Source organism: Mustelus asterias, chromosome 6 (assembly GCF_964213995.1).
Source record: "Mustelus asterias chromosome 6, sMusAst1.hap1.1, whole genome shotgun sequence".
Classification (NCBI taxonomy): Eukaryota; Metazoa; Chordata; class Chondrichthyes; order Carcharhiniformes; family Triakidae; genus Mustelus; species Mustelus asterias.
Window position 1 is genome coordinate 71,380,715 of NC_135806.1, and position 21,696 is coordinate 71,402,410.

Here is a 21,696-nt window from a genome sequence, read left to right on the forward strand (position 1 = left end):
GTATTTTGCTTTTATTATGAACATTGTTTTATTTTTGAGAAACCAAATGAAACATTATTATTTTTGGCTGGATTTAATCTAATGATTTTATCTGGTCCAATATAATGGACCCAAATTTCTATCTCGCTGATGGCTGCAAGACTTCCACATAATATGCATTCCTCAATCTCAGGTTAGATCCTAATGGGAATGAGAAAGCACAAACCTCTCCAAATACACTGCAAATTGACACCAAATTGGTTGTTTCACTCACACAGGCCATAAGGATTAAAGGTGTGGAAAATGGTAAAGGCATAGTTAGAAATGTTTATCTGTGCTCGGGATTAAGGTATCTTGGTAGTGATAAAGAAAACTTGATCTGAGAATGCTTATTGTTGACAGTGGGTAGCAAAAATACAAAGTGTTCCATTGCCCAATCACTTGTTAAGCCAACAAAAATACCAGAAAAGAATGGCTACATCTACTGTTTATAAAGTGCAAGAATTTTGTTTCATGTATGGCATCAAAAGAAAGGAGCTACTTTATTAATGTATTCTGCCACTGAGAGCTTGCCAGCAGAAGATTGCTATCTAGAGAGACAAATCGCTGATAAGATGGGTTGTTTGCAGCAAAATGCAAAATTCTGTACCTGAATGACAGCTGGTGCATTCATTCCATCCATCGCCTGTGCACGTCTTGCACAAGTCATCACAGGGTGAGCAGGATTCTTCACCAACTAAATGAAAATTAGAGCAATTTTTAGCACAGTGAGATGAGATGGTGCTTTCTTATTGTAATTTTGTTTGGTTGCATGACAAAACTACATACACGGGACAGATGTTCTTCTGGGCCACAATGATATTGTCACATGACTGGGAGGTCTTTTGTACATGGGTCCTTGACTCCTCTTTTTATTCATTCATGGGACATGGCCATCCCTAATTTCCCTAAGCGACTTGCTAGGCCATTTCAGAGAGCATTGAAGAGCCAGCCTCGCTACTGTGTATCTGGAGTCACAGGTAAAGATGGCAGATTTCCTTCCCTAAAGCACATTAGGTGGGGATTTTTTTTAATGACGAATGGCAATGGTTTCATGGTCACTATTAGTCATTTGGGAAATTCTCCATTTTCTTTTCTAAGTGCTGGATCAGGCGAGAGAATCAGTGTACAGCTTGTCAGCTGCACAGTCAGCTTTTCCCTCCATATTTTCCAGCACTTAGTAAAATAAAATGCTACAGCGTGTCTCACGGCATCACACTGGTGGGGCAGGGCCTGGTAGAGCTAGCAGCCACAAAAGGTTGGAAACACAATTACCATACATTTAAAAATCCTTAGCGGGCTTCCCTGCCAGATCATCCCCCCATGTTAGAGAGCAGCGCCAGGAGACAATGCCAGGGTGCACTGTGAGAGAGGATAGTACTCCCTTTAGGGAAGTCTGTATGTTAGTGGGGAGGTGGGGTTTACATGTGGGTCTCATGTCATTCAGAGCCCACCCCATCATTGTGACATCATGGGACCTGCCGCCAGGATCTTTGTTGACTAAGTGTCAAAAAACCGGCAGTGGAACCAGCGGGTTACATCCCGCTTTTCCTGCTAGAGTTGACATTTAGTCAAAAAAAGATCATGTTTTGCCCAACATCTTGAGTTTTGCAAGCATGGGCTGGTTGGGTATGGTCAGTAGTTTGCCTTCTGCAAACAGGCAAAGGTACATGCTCTTTGATATGATCCAACTGGAGAAATTTCAAGGCTGATGTAGACAGATTTTTGATTGACAAGGGAATCAAAGGTTATGGGGGACAGTTAGTAAAGTAAAGTTAAGGCCATGATTAGAGCAGCCACAAACTTACTGAATGGTGAAGCAGACTCAATGGGCCAAATGGCCTATTGCTGCTCTTATTTCTTATTAAAAAATACTTCATAACAGCGTAATATTAAACTGTGATCCATGGGATCTGCTGTGGATTGATGCTATTCATCATTATGTGGCCTGATGATAATGACTGTTTATAGTGGAGAATGGATATTTCAGGTAATGGTTAGACGGCTGTCAGCACTTATTTTTGCAGAAGAAGAGAGAACATTGGATGGGGGCAAAGGGACTCCTATCTCTGCAGACTATTCTGGATGATTCTTGTTGCATTTTTGTAGCATTCCTGAGACAGAAGACGAACTAAATGCAGATAAGAATAGTTCATCATGTTTTTGGTTTAAAGCAAAATCAGTAGTCAATTTTCAATAACCATAGATTGTTTAGTGTAACTTTCCTGCTGGCATTTATGAAGGTATAATACTTTATAATTACAATTGGTTGCGGACCTGAATTCCTCCTCCGTTCCCATCCAGTACTCCAGCAAATATTACTTACACCTCACAAGCTCAAAAAAAGAGTCACATCTAAGTCTAATTTATTTCTTCTCCAATATTTAACATTATACAGCTAAACAGAAATGTGCATTTAACACTTAGATTGTTGTAAGTGTGATTCACCATTCCAGTAGCTTCCTTTCTTGCAGGATACTGAAGAATTCAGGATACATATTCCATCTTGAAATATTTGATCCCTTCTACAGGAATCACATTCATCAAAGCTGGGACCATGGCATGTAACACAGGTGGGGTGACAAATGTCACAAATAGCACTATCGTCATTGCCATAGTAACCATTTGGGCAAGTGATAACACATTCAGTATCTGAAAGATAAAAATTACATGACCTTGGTTTTTAAAGGGACAATTTTCAAATGTACATCTACAGAATAGATTTAAATCTAAATGATCAGGAACTGAGAATTTCATAATGTTTCTTTTTGAAGTCAGTGGTATAACACTCCAAATTTTTAGTTCAAAGTTGTCTTTTGCTTGAAAAATATTAAATTATCCCACATTATTATTCAAGCAATTTGAATAAACCAAAGTAGACAATTTTTTAAAATTGAATTATTTCAGTTTGAAAGAACAAGTAATTTGAAGAAAAACTTTGGATTAAGAGAAGTCGGGGTAGGATCTCCACGCGTTCCCCAATCTCCTAACATAACTTTAGCAGAAAGCCAAGGGAAATGACATATATAGTATTCAAAATGTTTCCCTCAAGTTTCCACTGATATTCCACTTAAGGAGTGGGATAACTTTTGTCATGTGCATCCTACAATTAAGAGTTTTTTTTAATGGGAACCCAGAGAGCAAAAAACATGACATTCATGTCAGGGATAACATTTAGAGTTGTTCAAAATGGCAGAATAAAATAGAGCGTTGAAAGATTCTTACAATCTGACTCTATGGGTGGAATTTTACCGGCACGTCCGCCGTGGTTTGTACAATCCCCCCCGAGGCAACAGAGAGAATGCTGTTCTCTAAACCTCGCCCAACCCTGGAATTGTGGCGGGCATGCTGGGAAAATTCCAGCCAACATCATCTCTGTGAGTACTATATCCTTTCCCAAATACTCCGCACTCCAGTTCAAATGTACGGAGTAGTGGAGCTAGATGACAGTGCAGATAAATAAAGATGGGGTGATCAGCGAGTAATACTCAAGGTAGGACAGAATGCGAACAGCAGTTTTAGAAGAGTTGAAGTTTATAAATGGTGGAGAAAGTGATGATAACAAGAGAGCATCGAAATAGTCAAGTAGAGATATGAAAAAAATAATTTATAAGTATAAGCGGTGCTGAGGTAGGGGTGTACAAATGGAAGTTGATCTATGCCTGTGAATGGTGTTGCTAACAGCAGCACGCAGCTAAACAAGAGGAGAGAGTGAAGGATCTATCCATTTGGGAGTCCAGAGGTGACAACATCTCTTTTTAATGAAGTGTTAACAACTCTAACAGTATTTACCTATGAAAATATCATCATTCTCACTGACGGACACTTGCGTATGAGAACAGGCATGGTAAAAAATGTCAATATGTGCACAGTAACCTCATGCTTGTAATCAGTATTAGAATCTCACATCCTGACTTTGCTTACCTGATAGGAAGAAGCCAGTTTCACACCAATAGCATTGTTCTTCATCACAGTCGATGCAATTCTCGTGGCAAACTTCACATTCCACCATGGAAACATTTTTATATGTCTTGGCTGGACAAGTCTTATAACAACGATGATGAAAACTACAGATAAGGTTTAAAACACAACAATGTCAGAATGATCCACGATCCATCAGCTAAAAGCTCTTCACCTTGTGTTTCTGTGGTTTCACTAAAATGGTTGATCTATGTAATGTTTCATGTAATGTAGTGTTGCATTTGTGCAGATGACACTGTTTACATCAAAAGAGTCTCTTGAAATACAAAGGTGTTTCAATAACACTGCTGAGATCCTTTTTAGTTATAGCAAAATGCATTTAGTGTTACCAATTTTAGTTTCTTTAACTCTGACACTTGGGAATAAAATCAAAATCTCGCATACCAAGGAAGTACTTTAATGTTCTTGTTCATAAACACCCAATTATCATAAAGTTTAAAGACTCTATAATTGCACTAAAAGTAGATTTTACCAATAAGTTCCCTGTGATCTTGCTCATGATGAAAATGCTCATGGTCAATGTGGAAGATTTGAGGAAGATTTCCACCTAAAACACGCATGCGTAGAAGGAACATCTATGGTCTGGGCTCCTTTTGTGGAATGCCAGCAGCAGTCATTTTATAAGCATGGCTAGTTAGAATGTTCTTCAAAATTTCTGTACTTCAAAATTTCCATCAGGTTCCTACTTCAGCATTGGAGCCTGATTTCCATTTTAAACTGACTCATGATATAGACATGTTTGTGCATTTACAGCTCTCCTAAAAATCGCATCAGGAGACAGACAAGCGCCATCACACCGGCACCCCCCTTCTCCTGGTCCAACACTTTGATTTTCCTCTTTTGACTGCCCTTCTTTTCATAAAAAACCAGGTGGGAGGCAGTTATAAATCACCCCAGTGTGTCTTCTGGCTGTGTTTTTTTTAAATTCATTCGTGGGACATGGGCATCACTGGCTGGCCAACATTTATTGTGTGGAGATGCCGGCGTTGGACTGGGGTAAACACAGTAAGAAGTTTAACAACACCAGGTTAAAGTCCAACAGGTTTATTGGTAGCAAAAGCCACACAAGCTTTCGAAGCTCTAAGCCCCTTCTTCAGGTGGGTGGGAATTCTATTCACAAACAGAGCTTATAAAGACACAGACTCAATTTACATGAATAATGGTTGGAATGCGAATACTTACAACTAATCAAGTCTTTAAGAAACAAAACAATGGGAGTGGAGAGAGCATCAAGACAGGCTAAAAAGATGTGTATTGTCTCCAGACAAGACAGCCAGTGAAACTCTGCATGTCCGCGCAACTGTGGGAGTTACAAATAGTGTGACATGAACCCAATATCCCGGTTGAGGCCGTCCTCGTGTGTGCGGAACTTGGCTATCAGTTTCTGCTCAGCGACTCTGCGCTGTCGTGTGTCGCGAAGGCCGCCTTGGAGAACGCTTACCCGAATATCAGAGGCCGAATGCCCGTGACCGCTGAAGTGCTCCCCAACAGGAAGAGAACAGTCTTGCCTGGTGATTGTCGAGCGGTGTTCATTCATCCGTTGTCGCAGCGTCTGCATAGTTTCCCCAATGCTCTTGCAACTCGGCCAACGTTGTCTACCTGATACGCTGCAAGAAAGGATGTCCCGAGGCATGGTACATTGGGGAAACTATGCAGACGCTGCGACAACGGATGAATGAACACCGCTCGACAATCACCAGGCAAGACTGTTCTCTTCCTGTTGGGGAGCACTTCAGCGGTCACGGGCATTCGGCCTCTGATATTCGGGTAAGCGTTCTCCAAGGCGGCCTTCGCGACACACGACAGCGCAGAGTCGCTGAGCAGAAACTGATAGCCAAGTTCCGCACACACGCGGACGGCCTCAACCGGGATATTGGGTTCATGTCACACTATTTGTAATTCCCACAGTTGCGTGGACCTGCAGAGTTTCACTGGCTGTCTTGTCTGGAGACAATACACATCTTTTTAGCCTGTCTTGATGCTCTCTCCACTCCCATTGTTTTGTTTCTTAAAGACTTGATTAGTTGTAAGTATTCGCATTCCAGCCATTATTCATGTAAATTGAGTCTGTGTCTTTATAAGCTCTGTTTGTGAACAGAATTCCCACTCACCTGAAGAAGGGGCTTAGAGCTTCGAAAGCTTGTGTGGCTTTTGCTACCAAATAAACCTGTTGGACTTTAACCTGGTGTTGTTAAAGAACAAAGAACAAAGAACAAAGAACAGTACAGCACAGGAAACAGGCCCTTCGCCCCTCCAAGCCTGTGCCGCTCCTTGGTCCAACTAGACCAATCGTTTGTATCCATCCATTCCCAGGCTGCTCATGTGACTATCCAGGTAAGTCTTAAACGATGTCAGCGTGCCTGCCTCCACCACCCTACTTGGCAGCGCATTCCAGGCCCCCACCACCCTCTGTGTAAAAAACGTCCCTCTGATGTCTGAGTTATACTTCGCCCCTCTCAGCTTGAGCCCGTGACCCCTCGTGATCGTCACCTCCAACCTGGGAAAAAGCTTCCCACTGTTCACCCTATCTATACCCTTCATAATCTTGTATACCTCTATTAGATCTCCCCTCATTCTCCGTCTTTCCAAGGAGAACAACCCCAGTCTACCCAATCTCTCCTCATAGCTAAGACCCTCCATACCAGGCAACATCCTGGTAAACCTTCTCTGCACTCTCTCCAACACCTCCACGTCCTTCTGGTAGTGCGGCGACCAGAACTGGACGCAGTACTCCAAATGTGGCCTAACCAGCGTTCTATACAGCTGCATCATCAGACTCCAGCTTTTATACTCTATACCCCGTCCTATAAAGGCAAGCATACCATATGCCTTCTTCACCACCTTCTCCACCTGTGTTGCCACCTTCAAGGATTTGTGGACTTGCACACCTAGGTCCCTCTGTGTTTCTATACTCCTGATGACTCTGCCATTTATTGTATAACTCCTCCCTACATTATTTCTTCCAAAATGCATCACTTCGCATTTATCCGGATTAAATTCCATCTGCCACCTCTCCGCCCAATTTTCCAGCCTATCTATATCCTGCTGTATTGCCCGACAATGCTCTTCGCTATCCGCAATTCCAGCCATCTTCGTGTCATCCGCAAACTTGCTGATTACACCAGTTACACCTTCTTCCAAATCATTTATATATATCACAAATAGCAGAGGTCCCAGTACAGAGCCCTGCGGAACACCACTGGTCACAGACCTCCAGCCGGAAAAAGACCCTTCGACCACTACCCTCTGTCTCCTATGGCCAAGCCAGTTCTCCACCCATCGAGCCACTTCTCCTTGTATCCCATGAGCCTTAACCTTCTTAACCAACCTGCCATGTGGGACTTTGTCAAATGCCTTACTGAAATCCATATAGACGACATCCACGGCCCTTCCTTCATCAACCGTTTTTGTCACTTCCTCAAAAAACTCCACCAAATTTGTAAGGCACGACCTCCCTCTTACAAAACCATGCTGTCCGTCACTAATGAGATTGTTCCGTTCTAAATGCACATACATCCTGTCTCTAAGAATCCTCTCCAACAACTTCCCTACCACGGACGTCAAGCTCACCGGCCTATAATTTCCTGGGTTATCCCTGCTACCCTTCTTAAACAACGGGACCACATTCGCTATCCTCCAATCCTCAGGGACCTCACCCGTGTCCAAAGAAGCGACAAAGATTTCCGTCAGAGGCCCAGCAATTTCACCTCTCGTCTCCCTGAGCAGTCGAGGATAGATGCCATCAGGCCCTGGGGCTTTGTCAGTTTTAATGTTCCCTAAAAAACCTAACACTTCCTCTCTTGTAATGGAGATTTTCTCTAACGGGTCAACACCTCCCTCCGAGACACTCCCGGTTAACACGCCCCTCTCCTTCGTGAATACCGAAAACTTCTTACAATATTTATTGCCCATCCCTAGTTGCTCGAGGGCAGTTGAGTCAACCACATTGTTGTGGCTCTGGAGTCACATGTAGGCCTGACCAGGTAAGGACAGCAGATTTCCTTCCCTAAAGGACATTAGTGAACAAGACGAGTCTTTTTGACAATCAACAATGGGTTTCATGGTCATCGTTAGTTTCTTAATTCCAGATATTCTTTATCGAATTCAAATTCCACCACCTGCCATAGTGGGATTCGAACCCGGGCCCCTAGAACATTAGCTGAATTTCTGGATTAACAGACTAGCGATAATACAACTAGGCCATCGCCTCCACTGTGTTTGCTTTAACCAACTGAAAGGGATCACAGCACAACCTTTGCAGCAGAAAACAATCACCAGCTATCGACTACCCATTGGTTCCAATGGAAAGGAGCCCCACATTAGTTAACTTTATTAAACATGTGGCAATGCAAACCAGAAACATTAAAGAAATACAGCATAGATTAATTAATTTATTTTTTGTGTCACATGTAGGCTTACATTAACACCATAATCAAGTTACTGTGAAAATTCCCTAGTCCCCACACACTGGCGCCTTTTCAGGCACACTGAGGGAGAATTTAGCATAGCCAATGCACCTAACCAGCACATCTTTCGGACAGTGGGAGGAAACCAGAGCACCTGGAGGAAACCCAAGCAGACACAGGGAGAACGTGCAGACTCCACACAGACAGTGACCCAAGCTGTGAATCGAACCCAGGTCCGTGGCGCTGTAAGATAGCAGTGCTAACCATTGTACCACCGTGTCACCCCAACATCAATCAATGATTATTACAATGGATCTTAAACATTCATCTACCAGAATTTTCTGTCATCAACAGTATTGAGCTGTTGCAGCACAGATCCCTCTTGGCAAACAGCTTCAGGGGTTAGCAAGACTGTTCACAGCATCTTATGAGTGAAATGTCAGGGAAAATAAATAATTATGGTAGAAGGATCTCTGCCCATTGATTCTATTATTGATGATACAATTTGAAAAAATGTATGCCATTCAAAACTAAATGGTTGTAATATCTATGTTCTTAAATGCAATTTAGAAGATGACAATATAAAGAAGAGAAAAAATAACTTACATGTAGTAGCCATCTTTACACAATGTACATTTTCTGGGATTGTCTGTAGAAATAAACACAGATCCTGGTAAGTATCTGCTGTAAAAATAGGATGGGTTTATTTTCTAGGCAGTTTTTAATTTAATTTCTGGTGACAGCCCTTTGCTACAGCGTTGGGACTGCAAAATTCCAGGTGACATTTCTTTGAGAAACACTATGTCATTGTTTGTAAATCTATCAAAATAAATGGACCTTGAGTTTTTATTTTTATGGTAATTCTGCGAAAGGAGTTACTTTTTCCTCAGAAAAATAGGAATAAATAAATAATATATGACATGTCTAACAGCAATTCTGGTGCATTTTTCTCATTAACCCCATGCCTTCTATAGGCCACATATCACAGGATTGTTATTGCACAGAAGGAGGCCATTCAGCCCATCATGCATACACCAGTTCTCCAAATGAGCAATTCACTTAGTGCCATTCTACTGCATTCTCCCGACTCCTTCATATTGTTCCTTTTCAGATAACAGTCTAAGTCTCTTCTGAATGCTTCAATTGATCCTGTCACAACCAGACTTTCAGGCACAGCATTCCAAATCCTAACCACTTCCTGTGTAAAAAAGTTCCCCCTCAGGTGGCCATTGCTCCTTTTGCCAAATGCTTTAAATCTGGATCCCCTTCTTCTCGATCATTTCATGAGTGGGAATGGTTTTTCCCTACGTACTCTGGCCAGGCTGCTGATGATTTTGAACACCTCTCTCAAATCTCCTCTCAGCCTTCTCTTCTCCAAGGAATATCTCCCAACTTCTCCAATCTACCTTTGCAGCTGAAGTTCCCCATCCCTGGAACCATTCTCGTGAATCTTTTCTTCACTCTCTCTACTGCCTTCACATTTTTGTTGAGGTCAGAAATTGGATGGTGCCATCCTAATTGGTAATAGGCACAAGGTCCAGATGTGGTATTTGTTGGCAAAGTGTGAATGCTAATAGAGATACAATCATGTACAACTCCAAACTTTAAAAAATATTTAGAATGTATTTTTATTACTTGTCAGAATTTTTCATTCAAAATTTAAAGGATGTTTGTCAGAATGTCTACAGGTTTCCACTGTCTACTTATCTTTTACAACAGCAAATAAACACTGAGAATAGAATTATTTGTGGAATAGATATAGATATATTTAAATGCTGACTAACACCTTGCTAAGCCATAGAATAATGAGCTAATGGCACAAAATAATTTACTATACAGGATTTTTTTTATTATAAATGTAATAACTGCTGAGATGTTCACAATTTCAGTAGGCATCTGAAAGAAATAAAGCTCATTATTCTGGTTCAAATTCCTCACAAGAAGCCAGTTTTAGAATCCTAAAATTTACAGAGGATTACTTAGGATAGGTGGCACAGAAACAGGCCATTTGTCCACTCCATGTTGGTGTTTGTGCTCCAGTTGAGCCTCCTTCCACCCTTGCCTGTTATTGCAGGGATTTTTTTATTCAGTCGTGGGACATGGTCTTCGCGACTGGCTAGCATTAATTGTCCATCCCTAGTTACCCTTGAGAAGATGGTGGTGAGCTGCCTTCTTGAAATACTGCAGTCCACATGCTGTGGGTTGACCCACAATGCCATGCTACAGGGATCAGAGCCAGGACCTCAATTTATATTGTTTACAATTTATATAATTATTTTGCAAGAGTATTTGCAGTAGAGGAGAGGATAGCATGGTGAACGTCCCATTTTTTGACACACTACATTTGGTCCCCAACTCCAATTCATCCGTGTAAATTGTGAACAATTAAGGTCCCAACACTGATCCCTGAGGCACACCACTAGTCACTAATCGCCAACCAGAAAAACACCCATTTATCCTCACACTTTGCTTTCTGTTAGTTAACCAATCCTCTATCCATGCTAATACGTTACCCGTAACACCGCGCACCTTTACCTTATGCTGCAGCTTTTGGTGTAGCACCTTGCCAAATGCCCTCTAGAAATGCAGATACACCACATCCACAGGTTCCCCATTGTCCACCGTGCACGTAATGCCCTCAAAGAATTCCACCAAATTAGTCAAACATGACCTGCCCATCATGAACCCATGCTGCGTCTTCCCAATGGGATAATTTATATCCAGACGTGTCGTTATTTCTTCCTTGATGATAGATTCAAGCATTTTCCCTACTACAGTAGTTAAACTAACTGGCCTATAGTTACCCGCCTTTAGCCTACCTCTTTTTACTTCACTCACAGGGTCGTAAATCTGTGGAATTCTCTACCACAGAGCGCAAAGGAAACAAGAACACGAAACAATTTTGAGGAGATAGGTAGGTTTTTAATTAGTAGAGGGGTGAATGGTTATGGGAAACAGGCAGCAAGTTGGTAATGAGGCCGGTGGCATAGTGGTCAGCACTGCTACCTCACAGCACCAGGGACCCGGGTTCAATTCCGGCCTCAGGTCACTGTCTGTGTGGAGTTTGCACTTTCTCCCCGTGTCTGCGTGAGTTTGCTCCCAGAGTCCAAAGATGAGCAGTTTAGGTTGATTGGCTATACTAAATTGACCCTAGTGTCAGGGGATTAGCAGGGTAAATATATGGGGTTACGGGAATAGGGCCTGGGTGGGATTGTGATCGGTACAGACTTGATGGGCCGAATGGCCTCCTTCTGTACTATAGGGATTCTATGAAATACAGAAGGCCGAGATTAGATCAGCCATGATCGTATTGAGTGGTGGAGCAGGCTCATGGGGCTGAATTGCCGACTCCTGCCCCTAATTTTAATGTTCTAAAGATTTTAGAATGTCATCTCTTCTCTTACTTTGTTTCCTTTTTCTTTGCAGGTTTTGGTTTCTAACAGAAATAGTTCATCATTCTGCTATCCACATCTCCTTCGGATACATCTTTCTTTACTTGTCCCATTAAATCCCCCTATGATCCTGCACCACCAACTCATTTGTCATTAATCCCTCTTGTCTTCCATTCTATCCTAGACCTTTGTTTTCCCATACCCCATTCCCTCATTACCCGTTCCATTTCCAATTTTTCCCATATGGAAGGTGGCAGATTTGTGACGTTAACTCTATTTCTCTCTCCACAGTTACTGCCAGACTTGCTGGTTATTTCGAGTATTTTCAGTTTGTATTTCAGATTTCCAGCTTCTGAGGTATTTTTGCTTTTGTCCTTCTGGGAGTGGAAATGTCACGGAAGACATTTGGTCAAAGGTAACTAGTCTCAAGTTTACCTTGATTTCAATTTTGGAGACAAAGTGACTCAGGGACTGAGTTGAGGAGGAACATCTTCACACAAAAGGTTGTGAATCTGTGGAATTCCCTGCCCAGTGAAGCAGTTGAGGCTACCTCATTGAATGTTTTTAAGGCAATGATAGATAAATTTTTGAACAGTAAAGGAATTAAGGGTTATGGCGAGTGGGCGGGTAAGTGGAACTGAGTCCACGAAAAGATCAGCCATGATCTCATTGAATGGCGGAGCAGGCTCAAGGGGCCAGATGGACTACTTCCGCTCCTAGTTCTTATGTTCCTAGAGGAAATCCCAGTAGTGAAGCCTGAGGGGGAAATCAAGAAATTTCAGAGCATAAGAGAGGAGATTTAGGATTGGCAATCAGGACAACGGGCAGATCAGAAGAGATTGTGGGGCAGAATGAGGGGTTTAGATCAGCGGTCAGAGTGGTTTCTGAGTTTGGGGATGTGATGAAGGTGGATCAGGAGAAATCATGAAGTACGACAGCAGAATTTGGGCCTGGGATTGCAGGTTTAGAGAAGAAGGTCCGCCAATTGTGGAGAGGAAGATTTGCTTGAGGGGCCAGGGATAGCATGCCTGTTCCCCCTAGCAATACCAGTTTGATCCTGTTGCTCCGGCCTCCATTTTACTGCTGGGATTCTCGAGCTCTGGGCAACACTGCGGTAATTTTAAATTAGCTTCTCAACCACATAGTGGGAGCCCAATTTAAACATTAGAAAGAAACTGGGACTAAACCATGCAATACAAACCACCATGTTAAAAATGGTGGCTACTCAATTGCAGGTTACGCAATTTTATATATTTAATATAGCCTCTCAACCCTCTTCCACCTGTCCTGTGATGGGGTTCAGATTCCAAATTCAATTCAGATGGTAAATTGAGTAAGGTGGTATTCATCTGTATTCAACATAAATGGAAAAAAGCAGCACAAACTTAATGGACAGAAAGACCTTTTCTTGTTTTGTCAAAGACAGACTCTAGTTTTTTGGGATGTTGTGCAAATGAATGCCACTTGCCTGACATTGTCTCAACAATGCACCAATTGATAGTCAATTTTCTAGCTTTTAATACAGACATCAAATCAATGAAGCGTCCATTAGGCATCAATTTACTGTCCATCAAGGAAGCCAGAAGTAGCAATCACATCATTTGCGACATTTAACTGCTTCCAGTGAAGGACAGGCTCTTTTCAACAACTTCACTGGGTTATTTTTAAATTTAATTCAGTGCAGTTACATCTAGAGTTACTAAATCGATCTCGGTCCTTTCCTGCCTTTACTGGATACTTCTATTGAGCTATATCTTACAGTATCAGGATGCTAAACCAAACAATGCACACACATAGATAACCATAAAAGAAGAACAGTTTTAGATCCATGAAAGCAAAAGGGCTGAGAAGTAGATTTAGAAAGAAAAAATAATCACATTCATATTTCTCAATTCTAATGTTACTAAATATATCATCTGATCTGCTGCCATTCCATGGTTACTACTAGATACCAGGTAACACTGCAGCTGAAATGTGCAATGTTGGTGCAGGCAGCAGCAAGTGACTGGCAATGGTTCTGTGCTATATTTAGATGTAGAGTAACCAATCCTCTCGATATCATTTTCTGATCAAATCTGCTGTTTTCTGTCATAAAAATATTGAAAAAGATAAAGACTACATAAACCAGCTTTCCACAGGCCATTTATATTTATTCCATCATGGTCCAATCTAACTAACCAAACTTTCTGAGGTGGGTGATTAACCAGGAGTAACCTGTAAAAAAAGTTGGGCCTGATTTTACCAAAACTTTGCGCCCGTTTTCGGCCGCGAAATCGTGGTAAAGTTGGGCATCGGGCCTATACCGCGATCTGCACCCGATTCCGAGCAGATCGCAGCTTTACCGACACCCAATTCGGGTGCAGGTCCAGCGCGCGCCCGAATCGGGCGGCCTGACGATTTAAATGCATTTGCATGCATTTAAATCGACTTAATGAATCGCGCGCCCAACTCAACCGCCAAATCCCACTTTACCGTCTTCTGGCCCGATCCGCATCCGCGCTGTTACCGACCTGCAGAATAAAAGTCTGAAGTCGCCGCTGCAGCCTCCGAAGAGCGGGGTCAGAGCCTGCAACGGCTCTCTGACCCAGGTCATCCTCTGGTCGGGGCGGGAGGGGGGTGGGAGGAGGAGAGGGAGCGTGATGTCTCATCCCCTGGGGGCGGGGAGGGGGGAGGAGAAGGGGTGTGATGTATCATCCTCTGGTCAGGGGGGGCTCCGCTGCCTGTCTGCGGCCGATCCCTCCTGGCACCATCACTGGTTCACTACCAGCCACAGATTACTCTTCCCTGCAGGTGCGAGAGAGCGGGAGAGATGGCTGTGGCTGGTAGTGAACCAGTGATGGTGCCAGGAGGGATCGACCGCAGACAGGCAGCGGAACCCCCCCCGACCAGAGGATGAGACGTCACACCCCCTCTCCAACGCCCCCCCCTCTCCACCCCCCACCCTGGGATGATCGGTCACACCCCCTCGCCCCCACCGGCCCCCGACCAGAGGATGAACGCCCGAGAGCCGCTCTCTCCGCTTTCTGCTTTTTTCTTCGCGCCCGGGCGCGTTGTCAGATTTTTTTCGAACAGCGCACGCGCAGTTCAGAGCTCCGATCGTTCTGCCAGCGCTAAGCCCCGCCCACAGCATGGATCGGGCTGGACCCGGCAAAACGCGTATGGGCGCGCTGGAAAGAGGATTCCAGGCACGGATCTATTTGACGCCCAGATCCGGCACTTAGACTCAAAATGGTAAAATTCCCCCCGTTGTGACCTTGTTGGAAATCTCTAACCTTTCCTAAAGCACATGACTCACATTTGGATCAAGGTGTGTGAAGTTGCATTTATTCATGTGGTGACATGAAAATTATTCATTCTGCTGCTTCTTAATTCTGGAGCAAAAATAAATGCTGTGGAAAATTCTGTAGATTTCAAGTTGGTTTTGTACTTTATGAAAAATGTTAACTTTTGAGCAGTGATTTATTTTTAAATATGCCCTTAGTTCCTGGCTATGTAACTCTTTGCAGGTTGGGGTGGATTCTGGTTTTGTACAGTAATGTAAAACAGATGATAATGAAAAGTGACGTTAATAACTTGGCATTTTCTTTCCCAAACAGAGGTGAAATATGGAAGGTGAACTGTGGTAACTCATCATCTTCTCTTGACCATATATCTCCTGCACTGTTTTTTATTTCAAATGTTCAGTGGTTGCCTTTTTTCCCTTTTCATTTTTCTATTACTATTTCATGGTGCCATCTGACATGTTGCCACTAGATGGCACCCAATTGCCGTCTACAGTTTTCAGAACTAAGCAAATGTTAACGTCTGTAAATGCACCAACCTATTGACGCAAGTTTCAAAAAGTGAAAAAATAGGCTGGCAGGCCTTCATTTTAATGCCTCATTGCAAAGATGCACCTCTGACAGTGCCACACTCACTCAGTACTACATTGTCAGCCTAGATTATGTGCTCAAGTCTCTGCAATGTGGTTGTATGTTCCAAGTATCAACAATAGTCCATAACTTCCTGGTTCTCCAGCAGTGGATTCAGTCGGTACCCCAAAGATGCGCTGGACAATCCCTTTGGAAAGTTCCCAGCTAATGGTTTATGTGGCAATTGCCCAGAAATGCTAACTTCCCCAGGAAAATTGCATTATGCCGGAAACATCCGACAAAGTGATTTAAATCGCTAGTTTCAGATGGTTCTGCCAATTTTATTATAGTTACTCTGAAAGAGTCAGAAGAAATAAAAGCACTTCTAACTTCAACGTAACTATTTCAGCGACCAGGAGTGAGCCCCGCACATGACACCCCCACACACTCAGCCCCACCCCTGACAACTCCCCATTTGCCTCCCAACAAACACCCCACCCCGTCGGCATTCCCCCACCCCATACCACCCCCTTGACCTGACTCGACACACATCTGACCTGACATGCTCCCAAAGCTGACCCCCAACTCCTCTTCCTCGTCCTGACCCTCATCCCCCTGAAGTGCGACCTCCCCCAATTTTCCAACCCCCTACTCCCCCGATTTCTGCCCACTCCCCAGCCTGACCAATGTACCATCCTGCCCCCATCCATGTCCAAACACCCTCACCTCCCCCCACACATTCCATTCACTTGCCTTAGATACGTACATTCTCTCTGGCCTGTTATTTTCAATGGAACCTTTAAACTCACCTGCTTTACAACAGCCAGTGCCCTGAAACAGGGGGTGTGTCCTCCTTCACCCCACTTCTTTTACACTTGGCCACTGGAGTCAGAGACGCACTTTGCTGTTTAAATCTCACCTGGCCCGAGTCAGGAAGACTGGGCAAGACAGGCACTTAAGAATTTAAGTGCATGTAAATGGGTACGGAATGAAAATCAATCGCCATTTGCCAGTCCATAGAAGTTAGGGCCCAAAATGTTCTACTTTGCAACTATACTATTCTTACTTTGAAGATGAATTTATACAAAACTCGTCTTTTGACTTTCCGGTGAGCTGATAAACGAGACACCATCTACCTTCAGAAATGGAAGTAAAGGATTCTACAGCACTATTTTACATTTAAGTTTATTCATTAGTGTCACAAGTATTGCAATGAAGTTACTGTGAAAATCCCCTAGTCGCCACATTCTGATGTCTGTTCGGTACACTAAGGGAGAATTTAGTGTGGCCAATGCACCTAACCAGAACATCTTTCGGACTGTGGGAGGAAACCTACACTGCCTCGAGGAGAATGTGCAAACTCCGCACAGACAGCGACCCAAGCCGGGAATTGAACCCGGGGCCATGGCGCTGTGAGGCAGCAATGCTAACCACTGTGCCACCCTTGGAGTCCTGACCAATATTTATCCCTCAACCAACACCACTAAAAACAGATTAGTCATCATTGCATTGCTGTTTGTGAGAGCTTCCTATTTCAAATAATCTACCACATTTCCCCAGATTGCAACAGTATGAAGCACTTTGGAAAGTATATGTCATGAAAGGTACAAAATAGAAATACAAATCTTTCATTTCTTTAACATCTTTTGGCTTCACTGATATTTTTTCTGTCTCAGACAAACAAATTGAGCTGCCCAGTGTGGGAGAGAGCTATACAGGCTAGGAAAGTCTTTGCTGAATTAGCTCTTCTCAATTAGGGGTGCAATCACACTAAAATCACAGAATGTCACACACAAAAGGAGGCCATTTGGCCCATCATGCCTGTACCAACTCTCTGAATGAACAATTCGCTGAGTTCCATTCCCGAATCTTCTCCCCATAATCCTACACATACTTCCTTTTCAGATAATAATCCAATTCTCTCTTGAATGCCTTGACTTAATATGCATCCATCACGTTCTCAAGCAGCAGATTCCACACGGGCAGCACGGTAGCACAGTGGTTAGCACTGCTGCCTCTCAGCTCCAGGGACCTGGGTTCGATTCCCGGCTTGGGTCACTGTCTGTGTGGAGTTTGTATATTCTCCCAGGAGCGTGGGTTTCCTCTGGGTGCTCTGATTTCCTCCCACAGTCCAAAGATGTGCAGGTTAGGTTGATTAGCCATACTAAATTGCCCCTTAATGTCCCAGGTATGTTAGAGGGATTAGCAGAGTAAATATGTGGAGTTACGGGGATAGGGCCTGGGTGGTATTGTTGTCGGTGCAGACTCAATGGGCCGAATGGCCTCCTTCTGCACTGTAGGGATTCTATGATAGCTTTCTATGATAACATCGTAACCCCTTATAATATGAAAAACATTTCTCATGTTTCCGTTGCTTCTTTTGCCAATCACCTTAAATCTGTGGCCTCTGGTTCTCTACCGTTCCACCAGTAGAAACAGTTTCTCTCTATCTACTCTGTCTACGACCCTTATAATTTTGAATACCTCTATCAAATCTCCTCTGGACCTCCTCTTCTCTGAGGAAACCAGTTGCAACTTTTCAAGTCTATGTAACTAAAGTTCCTCATCCATGGAACAACTCTCTCCAATACATTCAGAGTGTTCAACTGTGGCACCAGAATGGAATGCAGTACTCCAGGTGAGACCAAATCAATGTTTTATACAAGTTTAACATAACTGTACTGCATTGTACTCTATGCTTCTGTGAATAAAACTTAGGATACTATATGCTTTATTAACTGCTCTCTCTACCTGTCCTGCCACCTTTATCTAGTTATGCACATATACCACCCAGGTCGTAGAATGATACAATCCCTACACTGCAGAAGGAGGCCATTCAGCCCAATGTGTCTGCACTGACTCTCCAAATGTAGCCAAGCCCATCGCACATCCCTCAGCTCCTGCACCCCCTTTTCAATTGTACCCTTTATTTTATATTGTCTCTCTGTTTCTTCCTACCAGAATTACTCACTTCACACTTCTTTGCATTGAATTTCATCTGCCATGTTTCTCCCCATCCTACCATTTTGTCTGTGCTCTTTTGAAATTCTGCACTATCCTTCTGACTACAGCTCACAATGCTTCCAAATGTTGTATTATCCATTAAATAGCCTCAGTCCCTTTGATTCGAGGGAAGGGGTGAATGTTTTACTAGGAATGCTGTTCCTGTTCTCTGTCCAGTGACTTCTATGCACTGCAAAAGTGGGTGTTCAATGAGAACAGAATTTGGTTTAGCTATGGTACCTGCAATGAGCAAATAGCCTGACTCGAACCGTACAAGGTTCACTCATGCAGGATGGGCACTGAAATGAGATACTGGAAGGCAGTTGATATCTGTGGAATCCTTCCTCAGCAACAGCCATCACCTCCAGAAAGAGTAAAAAGAATTTCATAAAAATTCACACTGGATTAAAATCAACCAATCAATTCTCCTACTGATGCATATAGTAAGTGAAAGGTGTCTCAATGTGGACTGTGTCTGGCTGCTTCCCTTTGAACACATTAGCATGTTGGATTGAACAGGAACTCTACAGGTTGAATAAAAAGCTGTTGTTGGGATGTGAGGGGGCAGTTATGAAACATTCATTCCAAAATACTGTAACATGATTTTCAACAGAGGGACTACACTCACTCCAACAGCTCCTGACTTGGTTAAATAATACTTGCACCTAATTTAATGACAGGAACTGTTGTCCAAAAAAAATAACCAGACATGTTGCATTTCTGTGTGATGTAACCTTTTCATCCACATATCTGGGCCACAAAACTCAGGGGTTTGCAGGAATATCATTCCTTACATTGTACCGCACTGCTAAGGAGTCAGTCTCTTTTAAAAAAGGTAGCAACATAAAACAAACTTACTGAAAGAAAACCATTCTCTTAACTGACAACAAACAGCAGTCTGGAATAACGAACGTTTTTAAAGGGTACATTATGTGATATTCATCCTGGTTACTCAACGGTGAGAGAAAAGAATGAAGTGTCACATTAACACATTTTGTTGAAAAATAACCAGAATTGTTTTAGTAAAGTAAGAATGATAATGACAAGTAATCTATTGCTTATGACCGTACTGAATATGTGACACTCAATTGCAATATTATACATGAATTCGGCACATTTGGGCTGCGATTCTCCCAAAAACGCTGAACTGGCGGGAAAACTGTTCTAGATCCCGACTGTTTTGTCAGTTCAGCTTCTCACCTGAATCTCCGCAGACTGTGCACTGCAGAGGTCCCAGTTGTGAATCTCATTAAAAACCCAGGGGGGGGGGGGGGCTATTTGAGCCGGAGTCTGACAATTCTGGAACTCTGCACATGCGCAGTGATTCCGATCTGTCAGGCTCCCCGATTGCTGGCCAGCCCAGGACCCCGCAGTCTTTCCCCTCCCGACACTCTCCACGGCCCGATCGTGGCCCCCACAACAATTCCTGGGCCAGCCCTGACTTCCCCCCCCCCCACCCCACGAGCACCCTGATATCCAGCCCACCATCCCCCCCCAGCAGTGGAGATTCCCCCCCCAACCCCCCTCATCTTGGCAGAACCCCCCCCCCCCCACCACTGACCCCGCCACCCCCCCCCCCCACCACTGACCCCGCCACCCCCCCCCCCCCCCCCCCCCCCCCCCAGGAGGCATGCCCCTCCCTGGCAGACCACTCCCAAGCTTGCCCCAATTGCTGCCCTCCCTCTAGCCCAAACTGATCCCAATGCAGAGTGGTGCCGGGACCCCCCCCACCGATCGCCCCTAGGCCCTGCCCACAATAGGCCACACTCCCTCGGCACTGCCCGATGCCTGGTGGGCAGTGCCAAGGTGCCACCTGGGCATGGGCACTTTACCCCTTGGGCAGTGCAAAAGGGCACAGGTGGGCACCTCCTGTGTGCCCATGCCGAGGGGGCACCACCCCCCCCCCCCCACTGCCCGACTCCCTGGGAGGCCCCGATTTCCCGCCTTCATTCCAGCGGGGTCTCCCAATAGTTCCCCGAGCGTGGGGAGCTAGTCTGAACCCGGCCGGAATGAAGTACGCCTAGTGGGTTGGGAGATTCAATCGGGACTGGTAAGTTCCCGATAATTAGATTTAAACGACATTTAAAACATATTAAAAAACGATTCAAATGACTTACCTGCCTTCCCGCTGGTTTCCAGTGTGGTTTGACCGGCGACTGTTCGCCGGCTCTGGGAGATGCGCATGCGTTCCCGGTGCATGTGCAAGTCCCGGAACAAGGCCACAGACGTCTCCCACCACGACCTACCAGAAAAGCTGCAGATCGCGATGGGAGAATCACGGCCTTGGTTTTCATAACAAAAAATGGATGCAAGTTCTAACTTTTAAAATTTAGTGTGCTTAAATAATCATCACTTATTAACCATCTGTTTAAAAGGAGTAGACTCCACTTGGAAACAGAGGATTTCTCTATCAGCAGAATTTTCAGTTATGAGTCAGACTCATCAAAAGCTAACAGATGAATCAGTTCACTAGATACGAGAATGGCACAGATATATAGGACCAGGACTACAGCTAACATGGAGGATAAACACCAAATGTAATGGCTGGGCCAAATGACTTGTTTCTGTGTTGTAGTTTCTATGTGATTCTATGTGACAGCTCACCTAATATGCATTTCTTACATCCTTCTTCACACTGGATACAGTTTTCATTGTCAGGATCTGCAATTTCACCTGTGGATTGTAAATATAGGTTTATTGATAATATACGTGCGAGGATGTAACTTGCAACACAAATGAGAGTTTCCTGATTTTTAATTTCAAATGATTCTGATAAATTGTACCTTCAGATCGACTCTATAGTTCTACTGGCATCAAATCCATTCATTTCCCATTCTAAATCTGAACCTAGGCCCAGGCAGGCTGAAGTAGAGACTGGGAATGGGATATGGACAGGAGGTGGCTGAGGAATGGGGTGCGATTAGACTCAAAGTGGGCAGGACAGGGCTGAATCAGGGAATGTATTTATGATTTCAATTCTGGTTTTCTGATTAAAATTCAATGAAAATAATTAGTAATTAATGAATTCACTTTGTGAAGCAGAGT

At 43.8% G+C, this 21,696-nt stretch overlaps 1 protein-coding gene across 1 annotated transcript in view; it reads right to left on the minus strand.

Moving 5' to 3' along the window:
• Positions 1-21,696, minus strand: part of pcsk5b (proprotein convertase subtilisin/kexin type 5b) — a 337,923-nt gene that overhangs the window by 43,014 nt on the left and 273,213 nt on the right. Inside the window, exons 24-28 of the mRNA XM_078214531.1 lie at positions 21,256-21,324; positions 9,012-9,054; positions 3,943-4,085; positions 2,467-2,670; positions 629-715 (exon numbers count right to left, since the gene is read on the minus strand). Coding sequence (XP_078070657.1) covers positions 629-715; positions 2,467-2,670; positions 3,943-4,085; positions 9,012-9,054; positions 21,256-21,324 — 546 coding nt within the window. The remainder of the gene's footprint in view (positions 1-628; positions 716-2,466; positions 2,671-3,942; positions 4,086-9,011; positions 9,055-21,255; positions 21,325-21,696) is intronic.